The sequence below is a fragment of the Eleutherodactylus coqui genome, chromosome 3 (assembly GCF_035609145.1).
Source record: "Eleutherodactylus coqui strain aEleCoq1 chromosome 3, aEleCoq1.hap1, whole genome shotgun sequence".
Taxonomy (NCBI): Eukaryota; Metazoa; Chordata; class Amphibia; order Anura; family Eleutherodactylidae; genus Eleutherodactylus; species Eleutherodactylus coqui.
In genome coordinates, this window is record NC_089839.1 from 134,512,549 (window position 1) to 134,538,532 (window position 25,984).

Genomic DNA, 25,984 nt, shown 5'->3' on the forward strand with positions numbered 1-25,984 from the left:
ATATAAGTCCTACCCCCAAAATAAGCCCTAGCTGCAGAAAAAAAATAAAAATAAAAATAGAATATATAACCTAAAAAGCGCTGTCTGGCTGCACTGCATCTTCTCCCCGGTCCCCGACAATAGTCTTCAGCGTCTCTTCTGGCCGGGGATTGAAAAATCCCAGCCTCCAGGAAGCGCTGCCTCTGATTAGCTGAGTGCTGTGATGCTCAGCCAATGTGGGCCATTTATTGGCTGTGATTGATTCATCGTGCGCTGGCTCTGATTGGCTGAGTCGAATCCCTCAGCCAATCACAGGTAGCGCTTCCTAGAGGCGGCGATTTTCTAATCCCCGGCCAGAAGAGATGCTGTAGACAACTGCCAGGGACCAGGGAGTAGACAGGCCGGAGTGGGACAGCCCTTGGTGATGTACAGATAGTCCCCGACTTGCGAACGTTCGATTTACGAACTTCACAAGATGTGAACAATCTGTTCTGCACAGTATGATGTAATGCTATGGCATTACATCATACTGTGCAGGGACCAGGCAGGCTTCTATCAAGCCTGATAGAAGCCTGTCCGGTCAGATTGCGGGACACTGTGCGGTTGCTAGGCAGCCTGGGGCCTTCTGAAAGGCCCCAGGGCTGCCTATGCAGAGCGCCTATCAGGCAGCCTGGGGCCTTCTGAAAGGCCCCAGGCTGCCTAGCAACCGCACAGCATCCCGCGATCTTATCGCGGGACACTGTACGGGCCCCCTGAATGTCAGGTGCCGGTGTGGCAAGCTGCTTGAGAATTCTTCCCACTGTCATCTCCCTGCTCAGCTTTGAATTCCCCCGCCGTCAGCACTGTGTAGGTAAACGCTGTGATTGGATCGAGCGCCAGCCAATCACAGCCAGAACTCGATCTTTCACAGCCATTCAGTGGATGACATCACTGTATGGCTGTGATTGCTTTATCGAGCGCCGGCTGTGATTGGCTGACGCTCAATCAAATCACAGCGCTTACTTACACAGTGCTGATGGCGGGGAAATTCAAAGCCAAGCAGGGAGATGACAGAGGGGAGAAGTGTTAAGAAAATTGTAGATCAATGTATCAGTTAATTATTCTATATTGCATTGTAGAGCATGATACTGGTATGAGTAGTGAAAGAGTTAAATATATCCCTTCTTTAGGCCTCCATGTCTTCTCAGGAAAGATGATAGTCTACTAGACCCCCCATGTATGCATATCTATAGACAGGAAGCTACACACCACAGGGGATAGGTCTGGAAAGTATTATATGCATTCCTTTCTCCTGAATTCATAGTGGTCTCATTGTATGTAATAGATACACCCTAGAAGGTGTAACCTATGTTAAGCATTTTTTATCTTAACCTATCATATATTCTATCCATTTTTGGAGGTATAATCTTTACTGTGATGTCATTTATACTATATATGCTTTGTCCACCTCAGAATAAAGCAGAAATTATTTGATACCACATAAGTGGTTTGATTTGAATTTCTCCTGAGCTCAGATTACTACACGGAATCTGATAGTCTTCTTCTTGAAAACAAATTCTCTCTACATTTTTGGTCCTTCGAGCCGGAATCACTCACTGCAGAGGGACAGGACACTGACTGAACAGGTGGGTCTGAAGTACTCTCCGATCACTAAAAGACCTCCGTCTTGATTAGACGTCATTAGAGGCCAGTCGGGCATCCTGTCCGAAACAGTGACGTTTTTCCGAATTAGCCTGAGAATTTAGATGCCTTCCAGATAACGTGTAGTAAGTATACCGGTTGTATACCTTTTTTCTTCATCTTTCTGTCTTCTCTGTATTCTTCATTGCTTAGACGATTTTAAAATGTGTATAGTAACTGAGAAGGAAGTATAGACGAATTGGTTGCCAAGGGGGCAATAGCAGTAGTCTATGTGAGACCATAGCCATTGTGAGAAGGCTACAGGAAAGAATTGCTCCGTGCACGTTAAACAAGGGGTTAAATGACGTCTAACGACACATGGGTGTCGCCAAGAGTACAACATTGTGATAAGCTTTGTGTTGAGGGAACTTTACTCATTATTTTCTTACTACTTCTTTTTTCCTTGATATTGTGTTATAGAATAACTAAGAATATACAAAGAGGGCGGCCGCCTACTAACATATTGTAATATTTGTATTGCTGTCTTATATTGAATGTGTGAGTGATTGAGATGAGTGGATCCGATACGTGGGCATTGACCTCTAGGACACATTAAGGACCAACCTCGCTGTGCAGGTTGTTTTCGGACAAGTCCCTTATTGTGTTCGATGTTCACAGGCCCTACTCGGTGATACTGAAAGGGGGTCTTCGTGTATAAAGCGAAGCAGCGATTCTGGTAAGGGACCTTTGCGTTTTCACTATATATTTTAGTGGCCAGAGGCTTGTTTTATGTTGTTTGTCTTGTAAATCGGCGCCAAGAACATAATTACTAACAATGGGAAATACAAATTGTAAGGCATTTTCCTGTGCATGTCTCTGTTGTTGTTGTCAACAACAGGAGGTCCTTGAAGGGGATAAGAAGTACATGCACAAGTTAGATCCTGACTATGTCAAATATTGTGACAAGTGGGAAAAGAAATATGGATTTAGAAATAAATTGAAAGTTAATAGTTGTAAAGAATTATGTGATAAAATACGGACAAAATCAACTAAAGATCAGCAGAAATACGGATTATCCGCTGCTGAAGCCTGGTTAAAAGAAGCCCAAACCCGCCATACTCAGATAAAAAATAGACCCAATGCAGCAAAGACTGAAATGATGCCTCTAGTGGATAAAGAAGATGATCATTTAGTCTGTCCTGTACAAACTGTGCCACCTATCCCTGTAGCTGCATATGGGGGTTTGGATGGTGTCCAACCACCCCCATACGGGCAAAATTCCACACCTAATGCTCCTTTGTTGCCAAGTCATCATATAGATTCCTTGTTAGATGATAGTAATTTCAAGACTCCTGTGACCCAGGGCCCCCGCAGGAGTGAGAGACAAATGATTCAACGAGTAGCGCAACAGAGTAAGGATGTCTTTCCTATGATTGATGTCCCGAACCCCCGGGGTGGGCTAGATGATGGCCAGGGGGGTCAACATCCTGCTACCATGGAAGTATACAGACCATGGACAGAGAAGGATGTTGTAAAAGCCACAGAGCATATTAAGCATCCAAAAATAGACCCTCGACAGTTTGATGAACAATTTAGAGGGTTAATGAGAAGTTATAAATTGAATGGGGAAGAAATAGAGAGAGCAGCTAGAAGAATTCTAGGGCCAGATTGGAGTTCTGTAGAAGGCAATTGGAATGGGAGGGGAGGAGATGGTAGACCTCTTCCACATGATAATCAGGATTTAATAGAGAGAACAAACAATTTAATTCAAAGATGTAGGAATAGGTGGGCTAGAAGGACAAATTGGGTGGAAATAAATAGATGTACTCAGAGAGATGATGAGGATGTAGATCAGTATTATCATAGATTGAAGGAAGTATTTAACATCTATAGTGGACTAGAGGCACCAGAGGGAAATCAGGAAGAGAGAGATGATCCGAATGCTGCATATAATCAACAGTTAAAGAATGCGTTTGTAAATGGACTTAAGAAAGAAATAGGAGGTTATATAACAAAGCATATGGTTACCCTTAGAACAGGATCATTGCAGGATGTTTTGGAGTATGCAAAACATGCGGAAAAATTTTACAAAGAGAAGGGAAAGAAGGGTGAGAGAGTGAGGGTTTTTATACAGGGGGAAGAATATGATGCGATGGTACAGGAAAGTCAGAGAGGTCATTGGACAGCGAGAGGACGTGGAAGTAGAGGTAGAGGGAGAAGCAGAGGTCGGGTGCCGTTCAGGGACTCAATAGTGTGTTGGAATTGTGGGAAATCTGGTCATATTGCCCGAGGATGTCCAGAGAACGAATACTCTCGGACACCTTGGGAAAAATGACTAGAAGAGGTGGATGTACAACACTTGGAGGATCTCTTGGCAATTTCTACTCTGCCTGAGATAGATCTCCAGGTGAATGGGCGGATGATTACTTTCCTGGTGGACTCAGGAGCCACTAGGACATTAATACATCCCAATGATGTACCTGATGTAAAATGCAGTAACAGTCATATCATGGTAAGAGGGGTTAATGGCCGGACCCACAGGGAATCCCTCTCTGAACCCGTTATCATAACGGACCCAGAGACAAATAAGTCTGTAAAATGTCAGATTATAGTGTCTCGAATATGTCCAGTAAATTTATTGGGACGTGACATGATGATGAAATTAGGTATTTCTATTATCCCCAAGGGAAATAAATTTGAAGTTAGAACAGCCCCTGGAGAACTGCAGACATACTACACACTGAAGATAGCAGTGGAGCAATGTAGGTGGGAAGTAAACAACATAATGAAGGAGGCAGAGAAACAAGTAAATACAGCACTGCAATGCCATCCTGGTGAAAAAACTTTTTCCGCCAGGGTGGAGTTTCAGCCAGAACTAAATCTTCATTGTACTATGTGGTACCGGTTCTATCAAGGGCCGGATATCTCGTATGAAAAGGAATTGTTTAGAGAGAGTCCCACATCCATCACAGTGGAACAGATATTTTGGGATACAGAGGGATTTTCCGCAGCCTCATGTATCCTTAGTGAACACATGCAGTCACTATACAAAGGACTAAGCCCCCATATATCCCTCTCAAAACCACCAAATGCAGAATGGAAAGAACTAGGCCAATTTGTACGTGCTTGTAAACAAAGTAAGGATTGGATCCGGAGGCCAGATGGCATCTGGGAAAATCCTAGGTTAAAATCATTTGCAAAAATAGTCCAAACTACCTTGGTAGCACATCCTGAAGCCTTGATTCCAGAAGGATCATTATTACCCTGACACATAAATCTTACAGTACAGGAGACGGACCTTGAACAGTTGCCTGATAGTCTGTGGTCAAAAGGGCCAGCTGATGTGGGATTGATAAAGGGAGTAGAACCAGTCACTATTACTCCTAGATCTACCTTCCGTCCACATCAGAGACAGTACCCCCTTAAACCAGAAGCTGAACTTGGCATAGAGCCTATAATCAAAGATCTGTTACAGGCAGGAGTCATTGTGCCATGTCCAGACAGTCCCTGTAACACACCTCTGTTTCCGGTTAAAAAGGCTCCTCCATCCATGGGATGGCGGATGGTGCAGGATTTACAACAAGTAAATAAGGCCGTAATTCCAAGAGCCCCCACAGTACCAGATCCACATACCTTACTTAATGACCTCAGACCAGAATCTACTCATTTTACTGTCGTGGATATAAGTAATGCTTTTTTTAGCATACCTGTACACCCTGATCACCAATTTTGGTTTGCTTTCACTTATAGGGGAAGTAGATATACCTTCACCAGGGTGCCACAGGGGTATTGTGAGTCTCCTACAATTTTCTCCCAGGCTATGTCAGCAAACTTAGCCCAGTTCCAACCTCCTAAAGGTAGTCAACTACTACTGTATGTTGATGACATACTGCTGGCAGCAGACAGTGAGGAGAATTGTAGGGAGGACACAATTGCACTCTTGAGGTTTCTCTATGAGCAAGGCCACAAAGTAAATAGGAAGAAACTCCAATATTGTCAACAAACAGTTAAATATTTGGGGTATAATCTGTCCCATGAAGGTAGGCATTTAGATGACATCAGGAAAAAAGCAATCCTGGAGGTCCCAAAACCACAAACAAAAAAACAAATGATGTCTTTTTTGGGAATGACAAACTTCTGCAGAGCCTGGATCCCAAATTATGCATCTCTGACAGCGCCTCTTAGTAGACTCATCTATGATGAACCTCTGGCTGCAGCTGATAAAATCCAGTGGGATGGATCCTCTGAAGAAGCCTTTGTTACATTAAAACAGACTCTGGTGGGCACATCTGTCTTGGGCCTCCCAAATTACAGCAAGCCCTTTGTGCAAACTGTTGACTCAAGAGAAGGATATATGACCTCTGTGTTAACTCAGGAACACGGTGGAAAACAGAGACCGTTAGCATATTACTCTTGCAGATTAGATCCAGTGGCCCGTGCGCTCCCCCCCTGTGTACAAGCGGTAGTAGCAGCAGCTGAAGCAATCAAATCTTCTGCCACTATAGTGCTGTTCCACCCACTTACACTGAAAGTACCACACGCTGTTGCAGTTATTCTCCTACAAAACAAGATCTCATATCTTAGTCCTTCCAGACATCTCTCCTGCATGACACTACTGCTCTCACAGCCACATCTGACAATTGAGAGATGCACAACACTCAATCCATCTACCTTACTGCCTATTTCTTCAGACGGTACTCCACATAACTGTCTGGGGAAAATAGCGCAAAATGTTTTACCCAGACCAGATCTACAAGATATACCTCTTATGGATGCGGAATACACTCTCTTTGTAGATGGGTCATCTAGGAAAAACCCTGATGGCACTAACGCCACCGGATATGCCGTGGTTACACTGGAACAGACTGTAATAGTTGGGTCCTTGCCAAAGCACTACTCTGCACAAGCAGCAGAACTAGTAGCTCTGACTAAGGCCTGTCAGTGGGCACAGGGTAAGAAGGTCACTATTTACACTGATAGCCAATATGCCTTTTCTACAGTACATGTGTTTGCACAACAATGGAAAAACAGGGGGATGGTCACCTCCACAGGGAAAGACATAAACCATAAAGATTTGATTTTACAATTACTTGATGCTATACAACTACCCGCACAACTAGCAATTTGTAAATGTCAAGCACATACGTCCAACCAAGATCCCATTTCTATAGGGAACAGAAGAGCAGATGAGGCTGCAAAGGAAGCTTCACAGACACAACAAATGTATATGCCAGAAACTGTAACCCTAGACATGCAAATACTCAAAGATATGCAAACACATGCCCCACAAAATGAGATACAATACTGGATAAACAAAGGAGCCATACAGAAGGATGGATTATATATTTCCACAGACGATAAACCCATCCTACCTAAGTCACTATTTAGATATGCAGCAGTATTGAGCCATGGTCTCTGCCATGTCTCAACAGGAGGGATGGTTGCACTGATATCTAAAGTATTCACAGCGTATGGCTTCACAAATTACTCAAAAAAATTTTGTTTGTCCTGTCTTGTCTGTGCAAAACACAATGCACAAGGGAATATAAGACCAAAAAGGGGGCATTTTCCGACACCTCAGTATCCCTTCCAGCACATTTGTATGGATTATATTGAATTAAACAAATGTGAAGGTAAGAAATACTGCCTAGTTATCATAGATGCTTTAACTAAGTGGATAGAAGTATTTCCCACGGGTCAGTCAGATGCAGCCACAGTGGCTAAAGCAATACTAAGGGAAATAATACCTAGGTTTGGAGTACCAGAGAGGATCTATAGTGACAATGGAGCCCATTTTGTGAACGAAGTCATCTCCAAGCTAGGAGAAGTATTAAATATAGAGTTGAAACATCACTGTGCCTACCATCCTCAATCAGCAGGATTGGTAGAAAGACATAATGGTATACTTAAAAACAAACTTAAGAAAGCCATGGAGCAGACGGGAAGGAATTGGATATATTGCTTACCTCTAGCAGTACTTAGTATGCATATTACACCCACTAAGGAAGGTTTAAGTCCATTTGAAATAATGTATGGTAAACCATTTAAAATACCTCAACTTAATATAGTAAGGGGGGATGAAGAAGCAGATAGGACTCTTGCAGAATACATGGCTAAATTATTGCAATCTAAAGAAATAATTATTTCCAATTCTGTTCCAGAAGAACCAGTACAATGGGACGAGAAAATAATACCAGGTGATTGGGTCCTAATCAAAGTTATAAAGAAAAAGAGCTGGAAGACCCCAAAGTGGGAAGGACCTTACCAAGTACTCCTCACCACCCCCACAGCAATAAAGATTGCTGAACGGCAAACCTGGATTCACCAATCTCACTGTAAAAAGGTAACACAGGCAGGGCAGGGACAGTGTGCTGAGGAGGTTCTGGTTTAAAAGTCCACTACAAAGGGGGGGGCCATATTAGGTGGTCCTCGTCTCAAACCGGTGAAAAAATCCACACCCCTTTCCCCAAAGGCCTCCTCGGTAAAGACAAAATGGCAGGAATAGCATTTCTTTTTGGTGTATTGGTGAGTTTGGGGAATGCTATTGATGACACCCCTGAAATTGTCAGAGGTCATCATCATATTTACCCTGATCCTACACAATGGGAGGATACTGGTAAAGCTCTGAATTTAACGTTTATAGAAGGAGTGACAAGCACCATACTGGTAGACATGTGTCAGTTGATGAGCTGTGGGGATCACACTGCAGCAAAGAAACTTACCTGGGCAGACAAATATATTTGTTTTCTTGATATTGGAACTGAATGTACAGGTTGGTCTCAAGCCTTGTGGACCACAGCAGCCCAGGATTGGGGTTATACAATGTCAAGGACAGATGCACAAAGCTTGAAGAAAAGATTATCTGTAATAAAGGCAGTAAACTCCCCATGCACACATAGCAAAGATTGTAATCAATTGTTAATCACACTGCAAAACCCTATCTTAAAAGACCAAAGGTTGTTTGCTATAGGTGCATGGGTATCTGGAATTAATCCAATAGGACATTTCTTTATACAAGTAATTCAAAATAAAACAAAATATATGGAAGTAACTAAAACACAGAGTGACACAATGGTTGAAGATTTCGGTGACACTATAAGGTTTACAAATCTCACAATGGAAGACCAGTTAGCTTTAGAAGTGGGATATGAGGAAAAGAATAAATGGTTGGAATGGTTAAGATACACTGCACATAGTTTGAGAAAAGAAAATTGTATCATTTGTGCCACAGCCAGACCACACTTGGGCACAATACCTTTTCCACTCAGTAATGCTACTGATCCTGAAGGGTTAAAATGTATGATTAAGCTTTTCAATTCTACCTACACCCCACAGATAAGTGATCCATGTTATACATTGAGTTTGCTGTTTCCACCTGTGAGCGGGGACCAAATACCACCTGCCGTTGTCTCTTATCCTGGGAATTATACTTGTTTCGCATTACCTGGTAATGGGACCGAGGCAGACTACGAGAGACTGCCTAAGGGATACTGTGCGGAGAGGATAACTGTAGAGGGCACGCTATTTTCTGGGATATGGCCTGAGCTACAGAGAGCACGTGCAGACGTGTGGTGGTTGTGTGGGGACAGGCGTTTAAAACAGGTGCCAGGTACGGACCTCAACGGGGATTGTGCTTTGGTACAACTGATAATGCCTGTGTACCTCATGACCTCCGAGGGCAACAGCAAGGGCCGTGTCCGGAGAACTAGGGACACCTCTCCCAAAGGTTCCTTTGACGCCAATGTTTACATTGACACCATCGGGGTTCCAAGGGGGATACCGGACGAGTATAAGGCAAGGAATCAGGTAGCTGCGGGGTTTGAGTCTCTTCTTGCATGGTGGGTAACAGTGAATAAAAATGTAGACTGGATTAATTATATATATTATAACCAACAGAGATTTGTTAATTATACAAGAGATGCAATCAAGGGCCTAGCGGAACAACTAGGACCTACCTCACTCATTGCATGGCAAAATAGAATGGCTCTTGATATGTTACTAGCAGAAAAAGGAGGAGTTTGTAAAATGATTGGAGGATATTGTTGTACTTTCATTCCTAATAACACAGCACCTGATGGTAGTGTTACTCGAGCACTGGAAGGGTTAAATGCATTATCAAATGAACTAGCCGAGAACTCTGGTATAAACCATCCATTCACAGACTGGTTGGAAAACTTGTTCGGACACTGGTCACAAGTCATATATTCCACATTAGTCTCTATGTCAGTATTTGCCTCCATTCTAGTACTTTGCGGTTGTTGTTGTATTCCATGTATTCGAGGACTATTACAAAACCTTATTAACACTTCCATCACCAAAACTATGTTCCAAAATATACAAGATGACGAAGAACAGGATGATTTACTGGGTCAGGTGACCACCTTTTATGACAAGTGATGGTTAAAAGTTCTATGAAGAAAGCACCATTTTTCTTTGATGATTTTGAAGTGTGACATTTTGATTCCAGTGCGTTCTGATTGTACCGGAGGATTGCTCTAAATCACTGATGGACATTTCGATAAGTAAAATTTTATATCATGATGGACAATCATTTATATATGAAGAAAGGAGCATCAATCTCATAATAAATAAAGGCCAAGCTTCTCTTGGAGGCGGGCCTAATTGTGGGTACAATTGGTGGAATGACTTTATATATATATATATATATCAATGTAATACTTTTATATGAAATAATTATATACTTAGTCTTGAAGTGTGAACCCAGGCGTCCTGGTAATAAAGCTTCGGGCCGTAGCCAGGGGGTCTGTGGTAGAGTCATTATATATGTGTATTACTATTATACTGTGTTGATGTATTGATCTAAAGTGGGGAATGTTAAGAAAATTGTAGATCAATGTATCAGTTAATTATTCTATATTGCATTGTAGAGCATGATACTGGTATGAGTAGTGAAAGAGTTAAATATATCCCTTCTTTAGGCCTCCATGTCTTCTCAGGAAAGATGATAGTCTACTAGACCCCCCATGTATGCATATCTATAGACAGGAAGCTACACACCACAGGGGATAGGTCTGGAAAGTATTATATGCATTCCTTTCTCCTGAATTCATAGTGGTCTCATTGTATGTAATAGATACACCCTAGAAGGTGTAACCTATGTTAAGCATTTTTTATCTTAACCTATCATATATTCTATCCATTTTTGGAGGTATAATCTTTACTGTGATGTCATTTATACTATATATGCTTTGTCCACCTCAGAATAAAGCAGAAATTATTTGATACCACATAAGTGGTTTGATTTGAATTTCTCCTGAGCTCAGATTACTACACGGAATCTGATAGTCTTCTTCTTGAAAACAAATTCTCTCTACAAGAAGTCTCAAGCCGCTTGCCACACCGATGAATAGACCATCACGCCGGGGACACAGACGCCGTCTGGGAGGTGAGTATTGCATTTTTTATTTACCTAGTATATACTCGAGTATAGCTAGGCTTATACTCGAGTCAATAAGTTTTACCAGTTTTTTGTGGTAAAACTTATTGACTCGGCTTATACTCGGGTCGACTAATACTCGAGTATATATGGTACTTTAATTGTGTCTCTCGTAATAGGGCTAAGAGATTGTTAGGGGTACTGATCCACCAGGATGTAAGAGAGCTCTTTTGAAGTTAATTGTGGAAGGGTTTGTATTGGGGTCTACCAAACAGACCCATCTAGTTACGTGGATTGATTTGTAATAGTATTGGATGTCTAGTAAGCCAAAGCCTCCTTGCTGTTTTTTTTTGGATCAGGTACAATGTCCCAAATGTGATTTACAGTTGTTGCATATATATTTAGTTAGGAATGGGAATTGGGGCTGTTTGTAGGGTGTATAAGATAATAGGCAAAACATATGTGGCAAGTAGGTTTTTCCTTCCCATCCATGAAAGGAATGGTTTATTTAAGTGCTGTAATTGGTCCTGTGTTGTTTGAGAAGCAGGACATGATTAAGTTTATATAGTTGATAGTGAGTAAAGGTTAGAACATAGTGTAATACCCTGATATTTAATTCCTGAGGAGGGCCACGCAAAAGGGGAACGTTGTTTTATAGTAACATAGTATGTTTGGCTGAAAGGAGACAATGTCCATCTAGTTCAGCCTGTTTCCACCCCCTTACCCCTATTGTTCATCTAGAGGAAGGCAAAAAACCTCCAATGAGACAGAAACCAATTTAGCCCATTTGGGGGAAAAAAATGCTTCCCAACTCCATAATAGCAGTCAGAATAACTCCTGGATCGACGTTCCGCGCTCTAGAAAGGCATCTAGTCCCCTCTTATACGCCTCTATCAATTTTGCAATCACCACGTCCTCAGGCAGAGAGTTCCACAGTCTCACTGCTCTTACAAAAAAGAACCCCCTTCTGTGTTGGTGATGGAGCCTTCTTTCATCTAACCGTAGAGGGTGCTCTCTTGTTACCGTTGCACTCCTGGGTATAAACAGATCATGGGAGAGATCCTTGTATTGTCCCCTAATGTATTTATGCATAGTTATTTGATCGCCCCTTAACCGTCGTTTTTCCAGGGTAAATATTGATATCCTCTCTGGGTATTCCAGTCCACCCATTCCGTTTATTAATTTTGTTGCTCTTTGAACTTCCTCAAGCACTGCAACATCTTTCCTGAGCACCGGTGTCCAGAACACAGTTTTCCATGTGAGGCCTGACAAGTGCCTTATATAGTGGAAGAATAATGTTCTTGTCCCTCGCCCCTATACCTCTTTTAATGCACCCCAAGACTTTATTTGCTTTTGCAGCAGCTGACTGGCATTGATTTCTCCAGTTAGGTCTACAGTCAACTAGTACCCCAGGTCTTTTTCCATATCACTTTTCCCTATCACTCTATTTTATTTTTGAACTCCTGCTCTCCCGCGCCGGAGAGCAGAAATTCAGCTGCGGGTGTGCCGCGGATCCGGACTGCTTCCATAGGCTTCAATAGAAGCCTGCGGGAGACCCCCACTAAAATGGAGCATGCTGCGGGTGTTTTCCCGCACACACAATCCGTGCCTCAGGGGAAAATGACACCCGCAGGTATTTAACTACCTGTGGGTGTTAAATGCATCACTATGGGGTGCGGATCACGCATGCGGGAGGAACGCTGTGGATTTTAAATGTTATTTTGCCGAGGACATGAGGCCTTATAAGTTTTCAGTTTCTTCTGTTATTTGTGGTGGCCTATAGAAAACCCCTATCAGAATGTTGTTATTTTTCCCTTGCTGTATTTCTACCCACAGAGATTCCACTGGTTCATCTTCTACACCTATATCTTCTCGTAGCCTCGGAATAAGGTAGGATCTAACATACATACATACATACCCCTCCCTCTTTCTGCTTCTCACGATCTCTTCTGAAGAGATTGTAACCCTAAAAATTCACCGCTCAATCGCACTTATCAAGCCATGTTTCCGTTATTCTTACTATATTGTAATTTTCTTCAGACTTTCTCGCTTCAAGCTCACCCACTTTACTGATCAGACTTCTTGCTTTTGTTGCCATACAATTTATACAGTTTTTGTTGTTCTTTATATTCATTATGCTACTTATTGTCCTATTAGCTGTTCTAACTGTACTAACCCCACCCCTAGCTCAACCCTTGTTCCCATTACTTGGTCCCAGGTCACTGTCTACACGGTCTTCCCCCCTTTTGCTCTTGTTGCCCTCCCCCCAGTCCCTAGTTTAAACACTCCTCCAACCTTCTAGCCATCTTCTGCCCCCCAGCACAGCTGCATCCTCCCCATTGAGATGCAGCTCATCCCTACTGTGGAGCCTGTAGCCATCAGCAAAGTCAGACCAGTTCTCCAGGAACCCCAACCACTCCTTCCTACACCAACTCTGAAGCCACTTGTTTACCTCCCTAATCTGCTGCTGCCTTTCTGGTGTGGCTTGTGGTACAGGTAGTTTTTCCCAGAAAATTACCTTGGAGGTCCTTGCCCTAAGCTTAGATCCAAGTCCCTGAAATCGTTCTTGAGGGTCCTACATTGACCTCTAACTTTGTCATTGGGGCCAATGTGCTAACCTGATCCGTGATGTGTCGAATTCAAGCGCTGGGGAGACAGCACACCGTTCGACAATCCCGGTCTATCTATCCCCCTTATAATTGAGCCCACCACCACTAAGACCTGTCTAGCCTGCTTTGTGCGTCCCTTCTTACAGGAGTAGTCATTTCCCTGGCATTCAGAGGGCATGTCGTGCTGTAGCGGTGCTGACCCTGTAATGGCATCATCGTCCTCATCTGCCAACTTTGCAAACTTGTTGGGGTATGCCAGTTCAGGATTAGTCTCCCTGGTTTTCTTCGCTCTACCCCATCTAACTATCACTCTGTATCACTCTGTCGGGTAGGGATATATTTAGGACTTCAGATTATTTATAATTGACTTTAAAATCCGAGAGTTTACCAAAGAGGTTGAAAATCCCTATTTTAATATTAAAAGGTCGCCTGCAAATGCTGCTGTTGTGTGAGTAACATTGCCTACTTTTAGGCCTGTATATTGGCACGTTGCCTTGTTCTCTATAAGAGAGTCTCCATCCATTACCAGAACAAATAAAGTAGGGGATAGCATGCATCCCTATCTGGTACCATTTTCTATCAAAAAGGTTTAGCGAGTGTACCGATGATCTTGATTCAAGCAGATGGTCAACTGTGTTGGAAACCCAAATTTTACCAAGACATCTCTTATGTTGTCCCAATTTATACTATCAAAGACCTTCTCAGCATCTGTACCTAGAAGGACAAAGGGGATTTTGTAAGTTTTGGCTTAATGTATTGCTTGGATGATACAGATAGTCTTACATTTTTCTTCTTTTTTTGGGATAAACCCGACTTGATCAGGATGTTTTAACTTGGGGAGGAGGGTGGAGATGCATTGATAGATGAGTTTCACCCATAATTTGAGAATAGAAGTCAATAAAGATATAGCGCGGTAGTTATTGCATAGTTCAGGGTCTTTTTCCTCTTTGGGTATTATTGTGATGTAGGCCTCTAAAGCTTGTTTTGGAAGTTGCATGCCAGATAATAAAGAGTTACAAAGTTTGACGAATAATTGGAGCAGTATACCAGAGAAATTCTTGTTATAGCAGATATGGACCTGGGCTTTTGCTATTAGGGATGGATGCAAAGACCCTGGTTACTTCTAAATATAAGTGGTTGAAGTAGTTGGGATTTTTTTTACTTTGGTTAATTTAGGTAGTGTTAAAGGATCTAAATAAGAGACTGAAGAGGGAGGAGCTGTGTTAACCCTTTCCAATCCAATTTTGGATTTAGGGTTTCCTAAAAGGCTTTCTCTTTTTGCTGTTGTACAACAGTGCCATCTGCTGGCTAAAGCCAGTGTGTGTGCACCAAAGAGGCTCTGACAGCAGAGTGGCTGGCAATAGACAGTAAGAATACCCTGTTTGGCGTCTTCTGACAATGGAGCTGTACACGCTTCAATCAGAATGTAGAAAGAAGTCAGGCAATGGATTGGAAAGGGTTAAGGACCTTTTACACATCACGAGTGTCGGGTAGCCACTGCCCGACACTTGTCCCTGTGTATACTCGCTCCTGTGCTGTTACATAAAAGGGAATATCGCTGAATCGCTCACAGCGCGGCCGACAGGGAAGTGGGACAGCTGGAGGACAGTTCTCTCCCCGCTCTCCCCCCACCCCTCTCCATTCACTGTTAGCAGAGGTCGTTTAGTAGTGAAAGCTACTGCTTACATTGCACGATGTGTCGTTTGGTTTTTAAGCATCTGAAAACTGAACTGGACGACTCTCGTGCAATAGTTCAGTTATTGCATGCTTTTACATTGGACGATTATCATTCAAAACCCCCGCAGAAGTGCAGGGTTTTGAACAACCAGAACGATAATCGTCCCATGTAAAAGGGCCTTTAGTTGTGTGTGGCGGTTCACTTTTAACTAAAGTATAGAGGCATTGCAATAGGTTTAGAATTCAGCAGCAATGTTTATCATGGATATCTCTCCAGAAACCGATTTTAATTTGAAATTAAATACCTTCTCTTTTTAACATGACCTTGGTGCCTCTATCTCCATATGCATATATTTTAAATCTTAAGCAGAAAAGGATTTTAGCCGCTTTCAAATTTAAGAGATCTTTCAATATGTTTCTAAGTTTCTTAAGATCAGCCAACGTTTCATCTTTCATGGACTTTTTACATATTTTTTTCTAAGCTGTAGATTTTAGCAAGGAGGGAGTTTATTTCTAGTTCTCTCTGTTTTCTCTCTTGTCCCTAATGTGATCAACTCTCCTCTTATGTATGCTTTGTTGGTTTCCCAGAGTATAGGGAATAAAATCTCCAGGGAGTCATTGAGGTCAAAGAATTCTTAGAGATTGTCTGACAAGAAGAGAGCATGTATCCCATCCTCAAGGAGTATTTTGTTTAGACACTATGTTCACTCTCTGACAGAGAGACTACAAATAGAGATTGTAGGATATTGGAGTATGATCTGAGATTGTGATTGAGTTGATGTCGGCATCAATAAGTGCCTGAATATGCTTATCTAATATGAATGTAGTCAAGTCTATGGAATAAGGAGTGGATCTAGGAGTAATAAGTATAGTCCCCAGCCTCAGGGTTTAGGGTTCTCCAGGAGTCTGCAGATCTTATATTTGCGTAATCTTTTTGAGAAAGAGAAGAAATGTGTGAAGTGGTATCTAAATATTAAAACATTAAGATCTCCTCCTATTACCATCAGTCCCTTCGCAAATTCCATACATTTTTTAAGCATGTGAATTATTCAGGGAATGTGCTTCTGGTTTGGAGTATAGAGGTTGGCAAAACAGATTTTAGTATGTGAGATGGAATTCCCTTCTGGGTCTGTAAGGGAAATTGAGGGCAGAAAGGGAATATTTTTCCAAATGGCAATTGATATCCCTGTAGAGGTGGAGGTGTATGTACTGTTGAACCATTTGTTATAAATATGGGATTCTTGCTATATGGTTGTGTTTTGAGGTGCATTTCTTGTAGGAATATTATATCAGAGTTGAGTTTCTTCAAGATAGTGAAAATTTGGTTTCTTTTTTGAGGGGTGGTCATCCCCCTAACATAGAAAGAGGAGCATTTAACATCAGCTATGACACTTGAGATGGGGGGCTGATTGTTTGAGTGTCTCCAGGAGGTAACAGCAGAGCAAGACAACTAAAGCTGCCTGTCCATGGGCATTGCGCTTTAACGCCGCAGATTTCCGCCGTGGGAGAACACTAAAGTCCAGTGATTTTCCGTGATGAATCTATCATAAAACATACTGTACAAATTTAACATTAAAGTAGTTGTCCCGCGCCGAAACGGTTTTTTTTTTTTTTCAATAGCCCCCCCGTTCGGCGCGAGACAAACCCGATGCAGGGGCTTAAAAAAAAAAACGGATAGTACTTACCCGAATCCCCGCGCTCCGGTGACTTCTTACTTACCTTGCGAAGATGGCCGCCGGGATCTTCACCCACGGTGGACCACAGGTCTTCTCCCATGGTGCACCGTGGGCTCTGTGCGTTCCATTGCCGATTCCAGCCTCCTGATTGGCTGGAATCGGCACACGTGACGGGGCGGAGCTACGAGGAGCAGCTCTCCGGCACGAGCGGCCCCATTCAGAAGGGAGAAGACCGGACTGCGCAAGCGCGTCTAATCGGGCGATTAGACGCTGAAATTAGACGGCTCCATGGAGACGAGGACGCTAGCAACGGAACAGGTAAGTGAATAACTTCTGTATGGCTCATAATTAATGCACGATGTACATTACAAAGTGCATTAATATGGCCATACAGAAGTGCTGAACCCCACTTGCTTTCGCGGGACAACCCCTTTAATTATCAACATAATATAAAAATAACAGAATCCTGATAGGGGTTCACAAATAACAGAAGAAACTGAAAACTTAATAAACCAACTAGAAAAGGCATCAAACCAGAATGAAGTAATTATTATGGGGGACTTAAATCATCCAAATATAATGGGAAGACAAAACCTGCAAATCTCACAATGGCAATAAATTCTTGAGAACAATTAAAGAGAACTACCTTACCCAACTAGTGCGGGAGCCAACTAGAGAGACGGCCATCCTGGACTTATTACTAACTACCAACCGGACAGAATGACAGAGGTGCAGGTTGAGAGACACTTGGAAATAATGACCACAATACAATTGATTTCCAGTTGTCATTCAATAGGAAGCCTTATCAGGAAATGACAAAAAAACCCAAAAAACTTTAGTAAAGCTAAATTTGATCAGCTCAGAACTAATATCAGCAACATTAACCCCTTAGTGACGAAGCCTGTTTGCGCCTTAGTGACGGAGCCAAATTTTGGAAATCTGACATGTGTCACTTGACATACAATAACTCCGAAAAGATTTTGCATATCCAAGTGATTCTGACATTGTCTTTTCGCCACATATTGTACTTCATTTAGGTTGTAAAAATAGACCAATAGAATTTTTATATATTTATTAAAAGTACCAATATTGGAAGAACTTGGAAAAAATTGTCATTTTTTCACATTTTCAACTGTAATATCTCAGATATGTGCAAACATGCTGTACAAATTTTTGATAGGATATATATTTCCATCTGTTTACTTAATTCTGAATATGCAATTGAAAAACTTTCGTGTTTTTTTAACCATTTAGATGACGTACAAATTTAACATTACTTTTCAGCATTTTGAGGAACACTTTGTTTTCCTACAGCAAGCCAAGATTGCAAAGGCTCATAGGTATCAGAATGATAGATATCCTACAAATGACTCTATTTTAAAAACTACACCCCTTAATGTATTCACTGAGGGGCGTCATGAGTATTTTGACCCCACAGTTTCTTTTCAGGAGTTCATGCAATTTATAGGAGAGAAAAAAAATTCATATTTTTGCAAATGTCATTTTAAAGACAGTATTTTTTTTTCTATAGTGCACATGAAAATAAGGATTTGCACCCCAAAATGGATACCTCTGTTTGTCCTGTGTTCAGAAACCTATGCATTGTAGCCCTTCTCATGTCCGTACGCACAACGGGGCCCAAACAGAAAGCAGCAGCCGATGGTTTTCAGAACAGACATTTTGCTTGAAAGTGTTTTAGGCCCCATTGCACACTTGTACAGCCTTTGAGCTGCCAAAACGATAGGACCCCCATAAATGACCCCATTTTGAAAACTAGACCCCGTAAAGAATTCATCTAGGGATGTACTGCGTATTTAGACCCCACAGGTTTTGAATGAATCTAAGCAAAGCACAAGGAAAAATTACAATTTTTATTTTTTTGGCAATTGTGTCATTTTAAAGACATTTCTTTTGTACAGCACACATATAAATAAAGGCTTACACCCCAAAATGGATACCCCTGTTTGTCCTGTGTTCAGAAACATACCATTGTGGCCCTAATCTTCTGTCTGTATGCACAACGGGGCCCAAGCCGAACGGAGCATCAAACTTCAACTGTTAACCTTTTTACGTGATCACCATAACCCATTGTATAACGGCGATCACGTGACTGGAGACTGCTCACCGCGGCCCTTGGTCACTGCTCCATGCTCTCAGCTACCTTTAGTAGCCTTAGGTACGTAATTTCATCTCTGCTTACGAGTATGATTCATAAGGGGAGATGAAACTTTTTAAAACTTTTACATAAGATCATCTGAGCGGGAACCACAAATAGCGACTCCTGGTGACAGCTCCCTGCTCTTGGCTACTCATACCAGCAGAGATTTTTTAAATTTCCCGTGCCTCCTGGCCCTCTGCGCATGACGTAATGTCACCTGGCATGCATGCGCAGATGCTGGCGACAGGTCATGGAGGAATAGAACACTGTGGGACATGGCAGAGGACGGGGGTGAGTATTCTCTGTTCCCCTCATGAGAGGGAAGTGAAACTTTAACTTTGTTTTAACTTTGTACTCATTTTATGCGATCGCCAGTGGATACCAGCAACCGCGGGGAACTTCCTGCGGCCCCCCATGACAGCTCCAGGTTGTCTGCTACCTCCAGTAACTGACAGCATAGAGCTGTCACGTCCACAGCCTGCAGGACTTTAATTCCTGGGGGAAGCAGGACTTAAAAAGTCTATGGGGTGGTCACTAAGGGGTTAATTCAAGTACTTGGGGCTAAATCTTGAAACAGGAGGATTTTGTTCCCTTCAGATTGGATATCTTGGGATTCTCTTGCTTTTTGAAGAATTACTGAGGTGTCAACATAATTTAGTAGGCAACATATGACGTCCCGAGAGGGTTCTGTGGAAGGCGGTTCGGGGTGTAGAACTCTGTGTATGCGTTCTATAATTAGGGCTAGGTCCCATGGGTGGAATTTCACCACGTATCACACAGCGGAAATCCGCCGCGTTGCCCCGCAGCTATTAGGTTCTGTTAAACCTAATAGTGCAATGCTCACGGTGCGGAATTCCACGGTGGAATTCTGCACCGTGAAATCACACATACTCACCCGCGGCATGTTCTATTTGCCTCAGTCGTACGCGCGGACGGCTTCCATTGCAGTCAATGGAAGCTTTCCGTCACGCTATCTTTTGCTGTAGCAAAGTGGAAGATAGTGTGAAAACGCTTGCCCGCCTACCGCCAGCCGTGTCATATGACGCGGCTGGCGTGTCATGCGCTCTACTGCACATGCGTGCTGGAGCGTCATGCGAGACATTGGGCGGTGGATTTGGAGGTAAGTATGGGGTCTCTGGGGGGACGCCGTGACGGACTCCGCTGCGGTATTCCGCTTGTGGATACCCAGCACGGCCGTGGGCACCAGGCCTTATTGTGTCGGCTCCTGTGTTGCCTAGAAGAGATTGGAAGATTTGGTGGGTAGAAGATTTCAAAGCTTCACTAGCTATTGATTCAGGGAGGCCACGGAGTCTGATGTTTTTTCCAACTGCTTCTATTTTTGAGTAAGGCTTGGTTCATATGCTCTTGCTGAGCTAGTAAATTAGACTGAATGGCATCACTATGTTGGAGCATTACATATTGTGTTTCTTCAAGCACTTCAACTCTGTAATCAATTTGTTTGACGTCAGTTTTTAGATCAGCAAGTTCTTTCATCACCAGGGAGAAAGATTGTGTTAGAGTTTCTCTGATAAATGAAGGAGATATTGGGTTTTGATCTTGTTGCTCAGTGTGGTCAGAGTTGATGAATGCACAGTCTATATCAGATTCTTCTAAGTCTTGTTCTGGTAGAGCGTCATGGGGTATTTTATTTTTTTGTGCAGCTGGTGAATTGTTTCCTTATCAGGTATTTATCCATATCTGCTTGGCTTTTATGAAATCTTGGCGTATCTGTTATATCTTTATTTTTGTCTTATCCGGTTTGACCATTTGGGTTTGGTTAGAAACTTTAAGATCAAATCTCTGGTACTCTAGCATGTAGTTATTTGTACATTTTGTTTATTATGTTTTTCTGCCACTCCTCAGCCAGCTCTGACATGCGTTGTGTCATTGTGGATGATATCATTGTAGTTACTGTCTACTTCGTTGGAGATGATAAAGTCCTGATGTATTAATAAAATATTGTATAGGACGATATCTGGATTGGAGCCAGGAGGCTGTTAGGAACCACCAAAATGAAGATCATATACTATGGTTTATTTTTATACTGGTTGAGGGGTTTGAGTCATAGCAGGGCTCTCAATGTCTATTAGTATCTAGACAGAGCAGGTAAATGAGGACTTTAGGCCCCAAACATAAAAGTTACCAATACTTTAGGAAGCAGTGACCTTGAAAGCAATGACCTGCCGGCAAGCGCTTTAAATATAAGCCCTTTCCTGAAAATCATCCCTAGCTGTAGTAAAAAATAAAAAATATATATACTCACCTGTCCACCGCTGCCGGGGCTCAGGTGCGTCTAGCTGCTTGTTCTCCCTGCACTGTAATGAAGTTCTTTCAGCAGACGGGGGATTTAAAATTCCCGCCAGCTAAAAGGGTTGCGTCTGATTGGCTCAGCGCTCAGCCAATCACAGGCAATGCTCGGCCCTCATTGAATTCAATGAATGGCCGGCGGCCGGCAGCCGCAGCCCCATTTAAATCAATGGGAGAGTTTCGGGATCCTCTGCCACAGCTCAAAGAGAAGGAAGTGGCAGCATCCGTTGAGGGTTTTAAGTTAAAATATCAAATTTTATTGCTCCATATCTAACAGACAAATACAGGCAACATTTCGACTAAAGATAGTCTTTATCAAGGCTTTGAGTGGAATTCTGTATCTGCGAATTTTGTTGTGTCCTGCAACGTAATTCTGTCCCATGTGAAAGGTCCCTATGACTGTAATAGACTTTATAATATGACTCCTACATTTTTATACTTTGGAGCCAAAAGCACGCATAGTTATCTCTGCTGATCAAGACCTTGTAGGCTTGAAAAAAAATATCTAATATAAAGCACAGGCCAATTGGGATGTACTGCTTAATTAGAGCACCTTACATGCTGTATAGTAGGCACATGTCATCAATATAACCAGCAGTTTTTTCACAAATGTGGTGTTTCATTGTAACCAGCTTGTTTAAAACAACTTTTTAGTTAAATGCAATCTACATATGTTTTTACATATTTTTTATGTGGTTGGCAAGAATCTTCCCTAAATTCATCAGTGCTGGAGATATGTAAAGTGTATTACTTAATATTCTACTATTGGCTCTGATGAGATTACAATTTGTTACATGCTTAGCCAGTTGTAACACATGCAGAATAGGAGCCTTAATTCTGTCTCCGAAATGGAAGAAAAGAAAATCCCTTGCAAAGCCATCTACTTCAGTTTTTATCCACATTTTATCCCTTCATTTAGATCCCGTGTGAATGAATTTGTCAATTATCTCAAATGTTCTTTGGCTTTGAAAAACAAAAACCTTGTTTATCACTCTCAGGTCTGCCTTGAACTAATTGACTTAAAGGTAAACTAATTATCATAGCTGGATGGCAACTATTAATGCAATTATATTATTTCTACTCAGTCACTTTGTAAATTCATCTAAATTTTCTACTCTTGATCACTATTATAATAATTAAGGGCAATTTCATTTAGAAATTGGTGGAAAAGAAGGTAAAGCAGCAGAACAAGGACTGAAATATTGGTTATGGAAAAGCAATGGTATATAGTGTAGCAAATAGTGAAGATATATAGAATATATATAGATGTGCATACACGTACTGTCACGTCTGTGCAGAGCCCGAGCACATGCTCAGCACGGACGACGGGTGGTGATAACCACAATAGTACGGACCGTGAGACACCAGAGTACACTGCACGGTGACAGGGAACGTACAAATGGTAGAAAAACCGTAGACCCCATAATGTGGGACAGTGGCAACAACTCCAGGGGAGGAAGGAAGCCTGGCCCTAACTTAGCTGGGAGGGTGACAGGTCCCTACCTAAAGCGGGGACATCGTCTCGAAAAAGACGGCCCAGCGGTCTTCTTTCTGGGGCCTAAATGTCCCTATAGGAATCCCCGGAGAAATGCACCGACACACAAAGTTAACACAATAGACAAACAACAAATCCAACTGGAAAAGACCCAGCAGCTACTTATCTGCAGTTGCAGAACACCCGGAACAGTAAAGCTCCAACTCCACTGTGTACGCACATGATGCATTAATCTTTGACCTGCTTAACCAGGCAACCGGTCATAGCCTGTGTAAAAGCCACCATGCCACGATGTTGTCGTGACCGACAAGCCGCGACACGTACTATGTATAAAATATGTAATGTAATTAATATTTGCCACTGCAATGTGTCCCATTGTTTTGCCTACCCTCAAGGAACAAAGACTTCAAGAACTTGCTTTAAAGAGAATCTATTACAAAAACAATGCACCATAAACTTCGTTAGTATACATGTACACAGGCTTTTTTTTCTGTCTGGAAAAGCTGCAATTGTAATTGTAGGCTGTGGTCCCACTGATTTCAGTGAGACCTGCGCTTGTAATTACAAGCGCCGGGCCCTGCTACACAGGAGTCAGAGCAGCGACTTCCAGCCGGCGCTGTCTGCAAAGCCCCTTTAATAATTTTAATATACATTAGGTATGCACCTAAACCAATAAAACATATTTATACCCCGCTTCTCCATCTACTATGCCACTCTAGCTCCTATAGACACGGATTCTCCCTTACTATATCCTTTTACTCAATTTTGCGAAAATTCTATCCAACCTGCACCCGTTCTGTTGAACTCAAAGCCCCAGAATCTTTCCTCTCAGTTTTAGGGCTCTTTCACAGGACCGTATGTGTTTTTATGTTCGCCTGACGCGCTGTAATATTGCATGAATGAAGAATTGCCACGATCGAGTCCCGAAATTTGGCCCCATATTTTCTGCCGTTCACATGGGGCACTGCTGCTATCGGCAAAAAAATACACAGAAATGCAGAAAACCATTAATGGCTATAAAATGCTTGGAATGACTAATAATGCTTAAATCAGGACAACTCTTTTCCCAGCGCTCTACGCCGTGTAACCCCCTCCCTTTTTTTCTGCTTCCATTGAAGTCTATGGAAACTTCCTACGTATCGTGGCAAAAGATAGATTGCCCATTCGCAGGGCTAAATCTGCAAGCGGCTCTTCAGCAGAACGGCTTTTTTTACTAAATCAGCTTTGACCAGACTTCTAGTTTATTTAGTGCCTGTTAATTTGTGCCATTCAAAGGTTTTTTTTCCTGAAAATCTAAGAACAAGCTACCAATGGGTGATTAATGAGGTCAGACCCTCTTCAAAGTTTATCTGTGCACAATGAGCATCACTTGAATGGAGCCAAGGTACAGTATCGGATGAGGTATAAGCATGTATATATAGCATATGTCTGGACGAAGGATAAGCATAACAACGGTTGAAGAACTCGCCGAGCTGTCTGCTAATCAGTGGGCTTCACACTGCGAGGATAGGACATCAGTATGCCTTCCTGAAAACCATTATGAATTTAATTTAGCATAGAAATGTTAATATATTTCATATATTGCTCATATTAAAGACTGGTTGAAATGAATAACACCACTAAAAATGAGGATGGAGCACTGCAGGCACATTTACTGTTGAAGTCAGTATACAGAATCCATTATAGGGGGCTTCAGAATGAGTGTAGAGAACAACTTATAAATGCTTTTTTGTGTAATCTTTTCTTATGTTGTATTTTTACATTATAGAAAAAAGCTTGGAAAGACCATAAAAGAGAGTGTTTGTGCCTGAAGAGCATCTTGCCTCATGTTCCTACTGACAGTGTCAGACTCGTCGCTAGAATTATCTTTAAACTGGTGAGTTGGAAACTTGTTTATATAATTAACCTTTAGAATTCCTGAATACATAAATACACGAATATACATGGAAATGTTAGAATATTTCATCTGTCTTTGGAGAAAGCCACTATCAGCCAGCAAAGAAAAATGACTGATCTACAGAATATTTCCATTGGCACTTTGTATGAACCCAAGCTTTTGCTCATCTTTCTGCACAGTGTCCATTATGGTGCATTCTCAGATGTTACAGTTGTCTTCATCATCATTCATAAAAACGTATATTAAAAATGTTTCCTACAGTTTACTCATTTATTGCATTGAACTTGGTTCACTCTTCTATTCATAGCTTTCTCTTCGTATTACCTTCTCATATTCTTTCCTTCGAGAATTTTCCCATGTTTCTCTACTTCTCTGGAAGTCCTTAAAACAGTCTTCAGACAGGAATTACCAGGGTGTGCTGCTGGGATCTGTAGTACTAAGGTTCCTAGCAGCACATCACACAGGTGAGGGTTAATTGAGCTGGCTGGGTGTGGAATCAGTATCTCTCTGTAGTTGTTGCTGGTTTTGTACTGTTTGGATGTATCTGTCTTGTTCCCACTCAGATCTGTGTTTGCAAGTAGGTCTGTTGTGTCTCTCTGCTTCCCTAAAGATGGTTTAGACACCTGTAGTCCTAGTCTGCAGCACATGCAGCACTCCTTTTCCCTTCCCCTGACAGGTGCGGCCTCCAAGCGTCTTATGTCTTGCTCTGTGTGTCAGTTGGTGGATCCCTGTGATAGTTCCTTATGTCAGCTCGGTGGCTGACTGTCTATTCCCCCTGTATGAGGACACGTTGACTTGCTGTGGAGTTTCATCTGTGTGCATGTGAGCTCTGGGTGGAGTCTGTGTGGTTTTTACTATATGTTGTAGTCTGCTATGAGTCTGTGCCGGGTGTTCTGTTCCTGTCCTGTTGCAGCTTGCTGTGTGACCAGCGTTCTGTTCCTGTCCTGTTGCAGCTTGCTGTGTGACCAGCGTTCTGTTCCTGTCCTGTTGCAGCTTGCTGTGTGACCAGCGTTCTGTTCCTGTCCTGTTGCAGCTTGCTGTGTGACCAGTGTTCTGTTCCTGTCCTGTTGCAGCTTGCTGTGTGACCAGCGTTCTGTTCCTGTCCTGTTGCAGCTTGCTGTGGGACCAGCATTCTGTTCCTGTCCTGTTGCAGCTTGCTGTGGGACCTG

The 25,984-nt window shown here is 42.3% G+C and overlaps 2 protein-coding genes across 2 annotated transcripts in view; both read left to right on the plus strand.

The window, feature by feature from the left end:
* Window positions 1-25,984, plus strand: part of SMYD3 (SET and MYND domain containing 3) — a 649,557-nt gene that overhangs the window by 107,003 nt on the left and 516,570 nt on the right. Inside the window, exon 3 of the mRNA XM_066596110.1 lies at window positions 24,687-24,794. Coding sequence (XP_066452207.1) covers window positions 24,687-24,794 — 108 coding nt within the window. The remainder of the gene's footprint in view (window positions 1-24,686; window positions 24,795-25,984) is intronic.
* On the plus strand, window positions 7,955-12,879 carry LOC136620970 (uncharacterized). Its single transcript, XM_066596109.1, has 2 exons — window positions 7,955-11,005; window positions 12,833-12,879. The coding sequence occupies exon 1, from the start codon at window positions 8,092-8,094 to the stop codon at window positions 9,994-9,996; it is 1,905 nt and encodes a 634-aa protein (XP_066452206.1). The 5' UTR covers window positions 7,955-8,091; the 3' UTR covers window positions 9,997-11,005; window positions 12,833-12,879.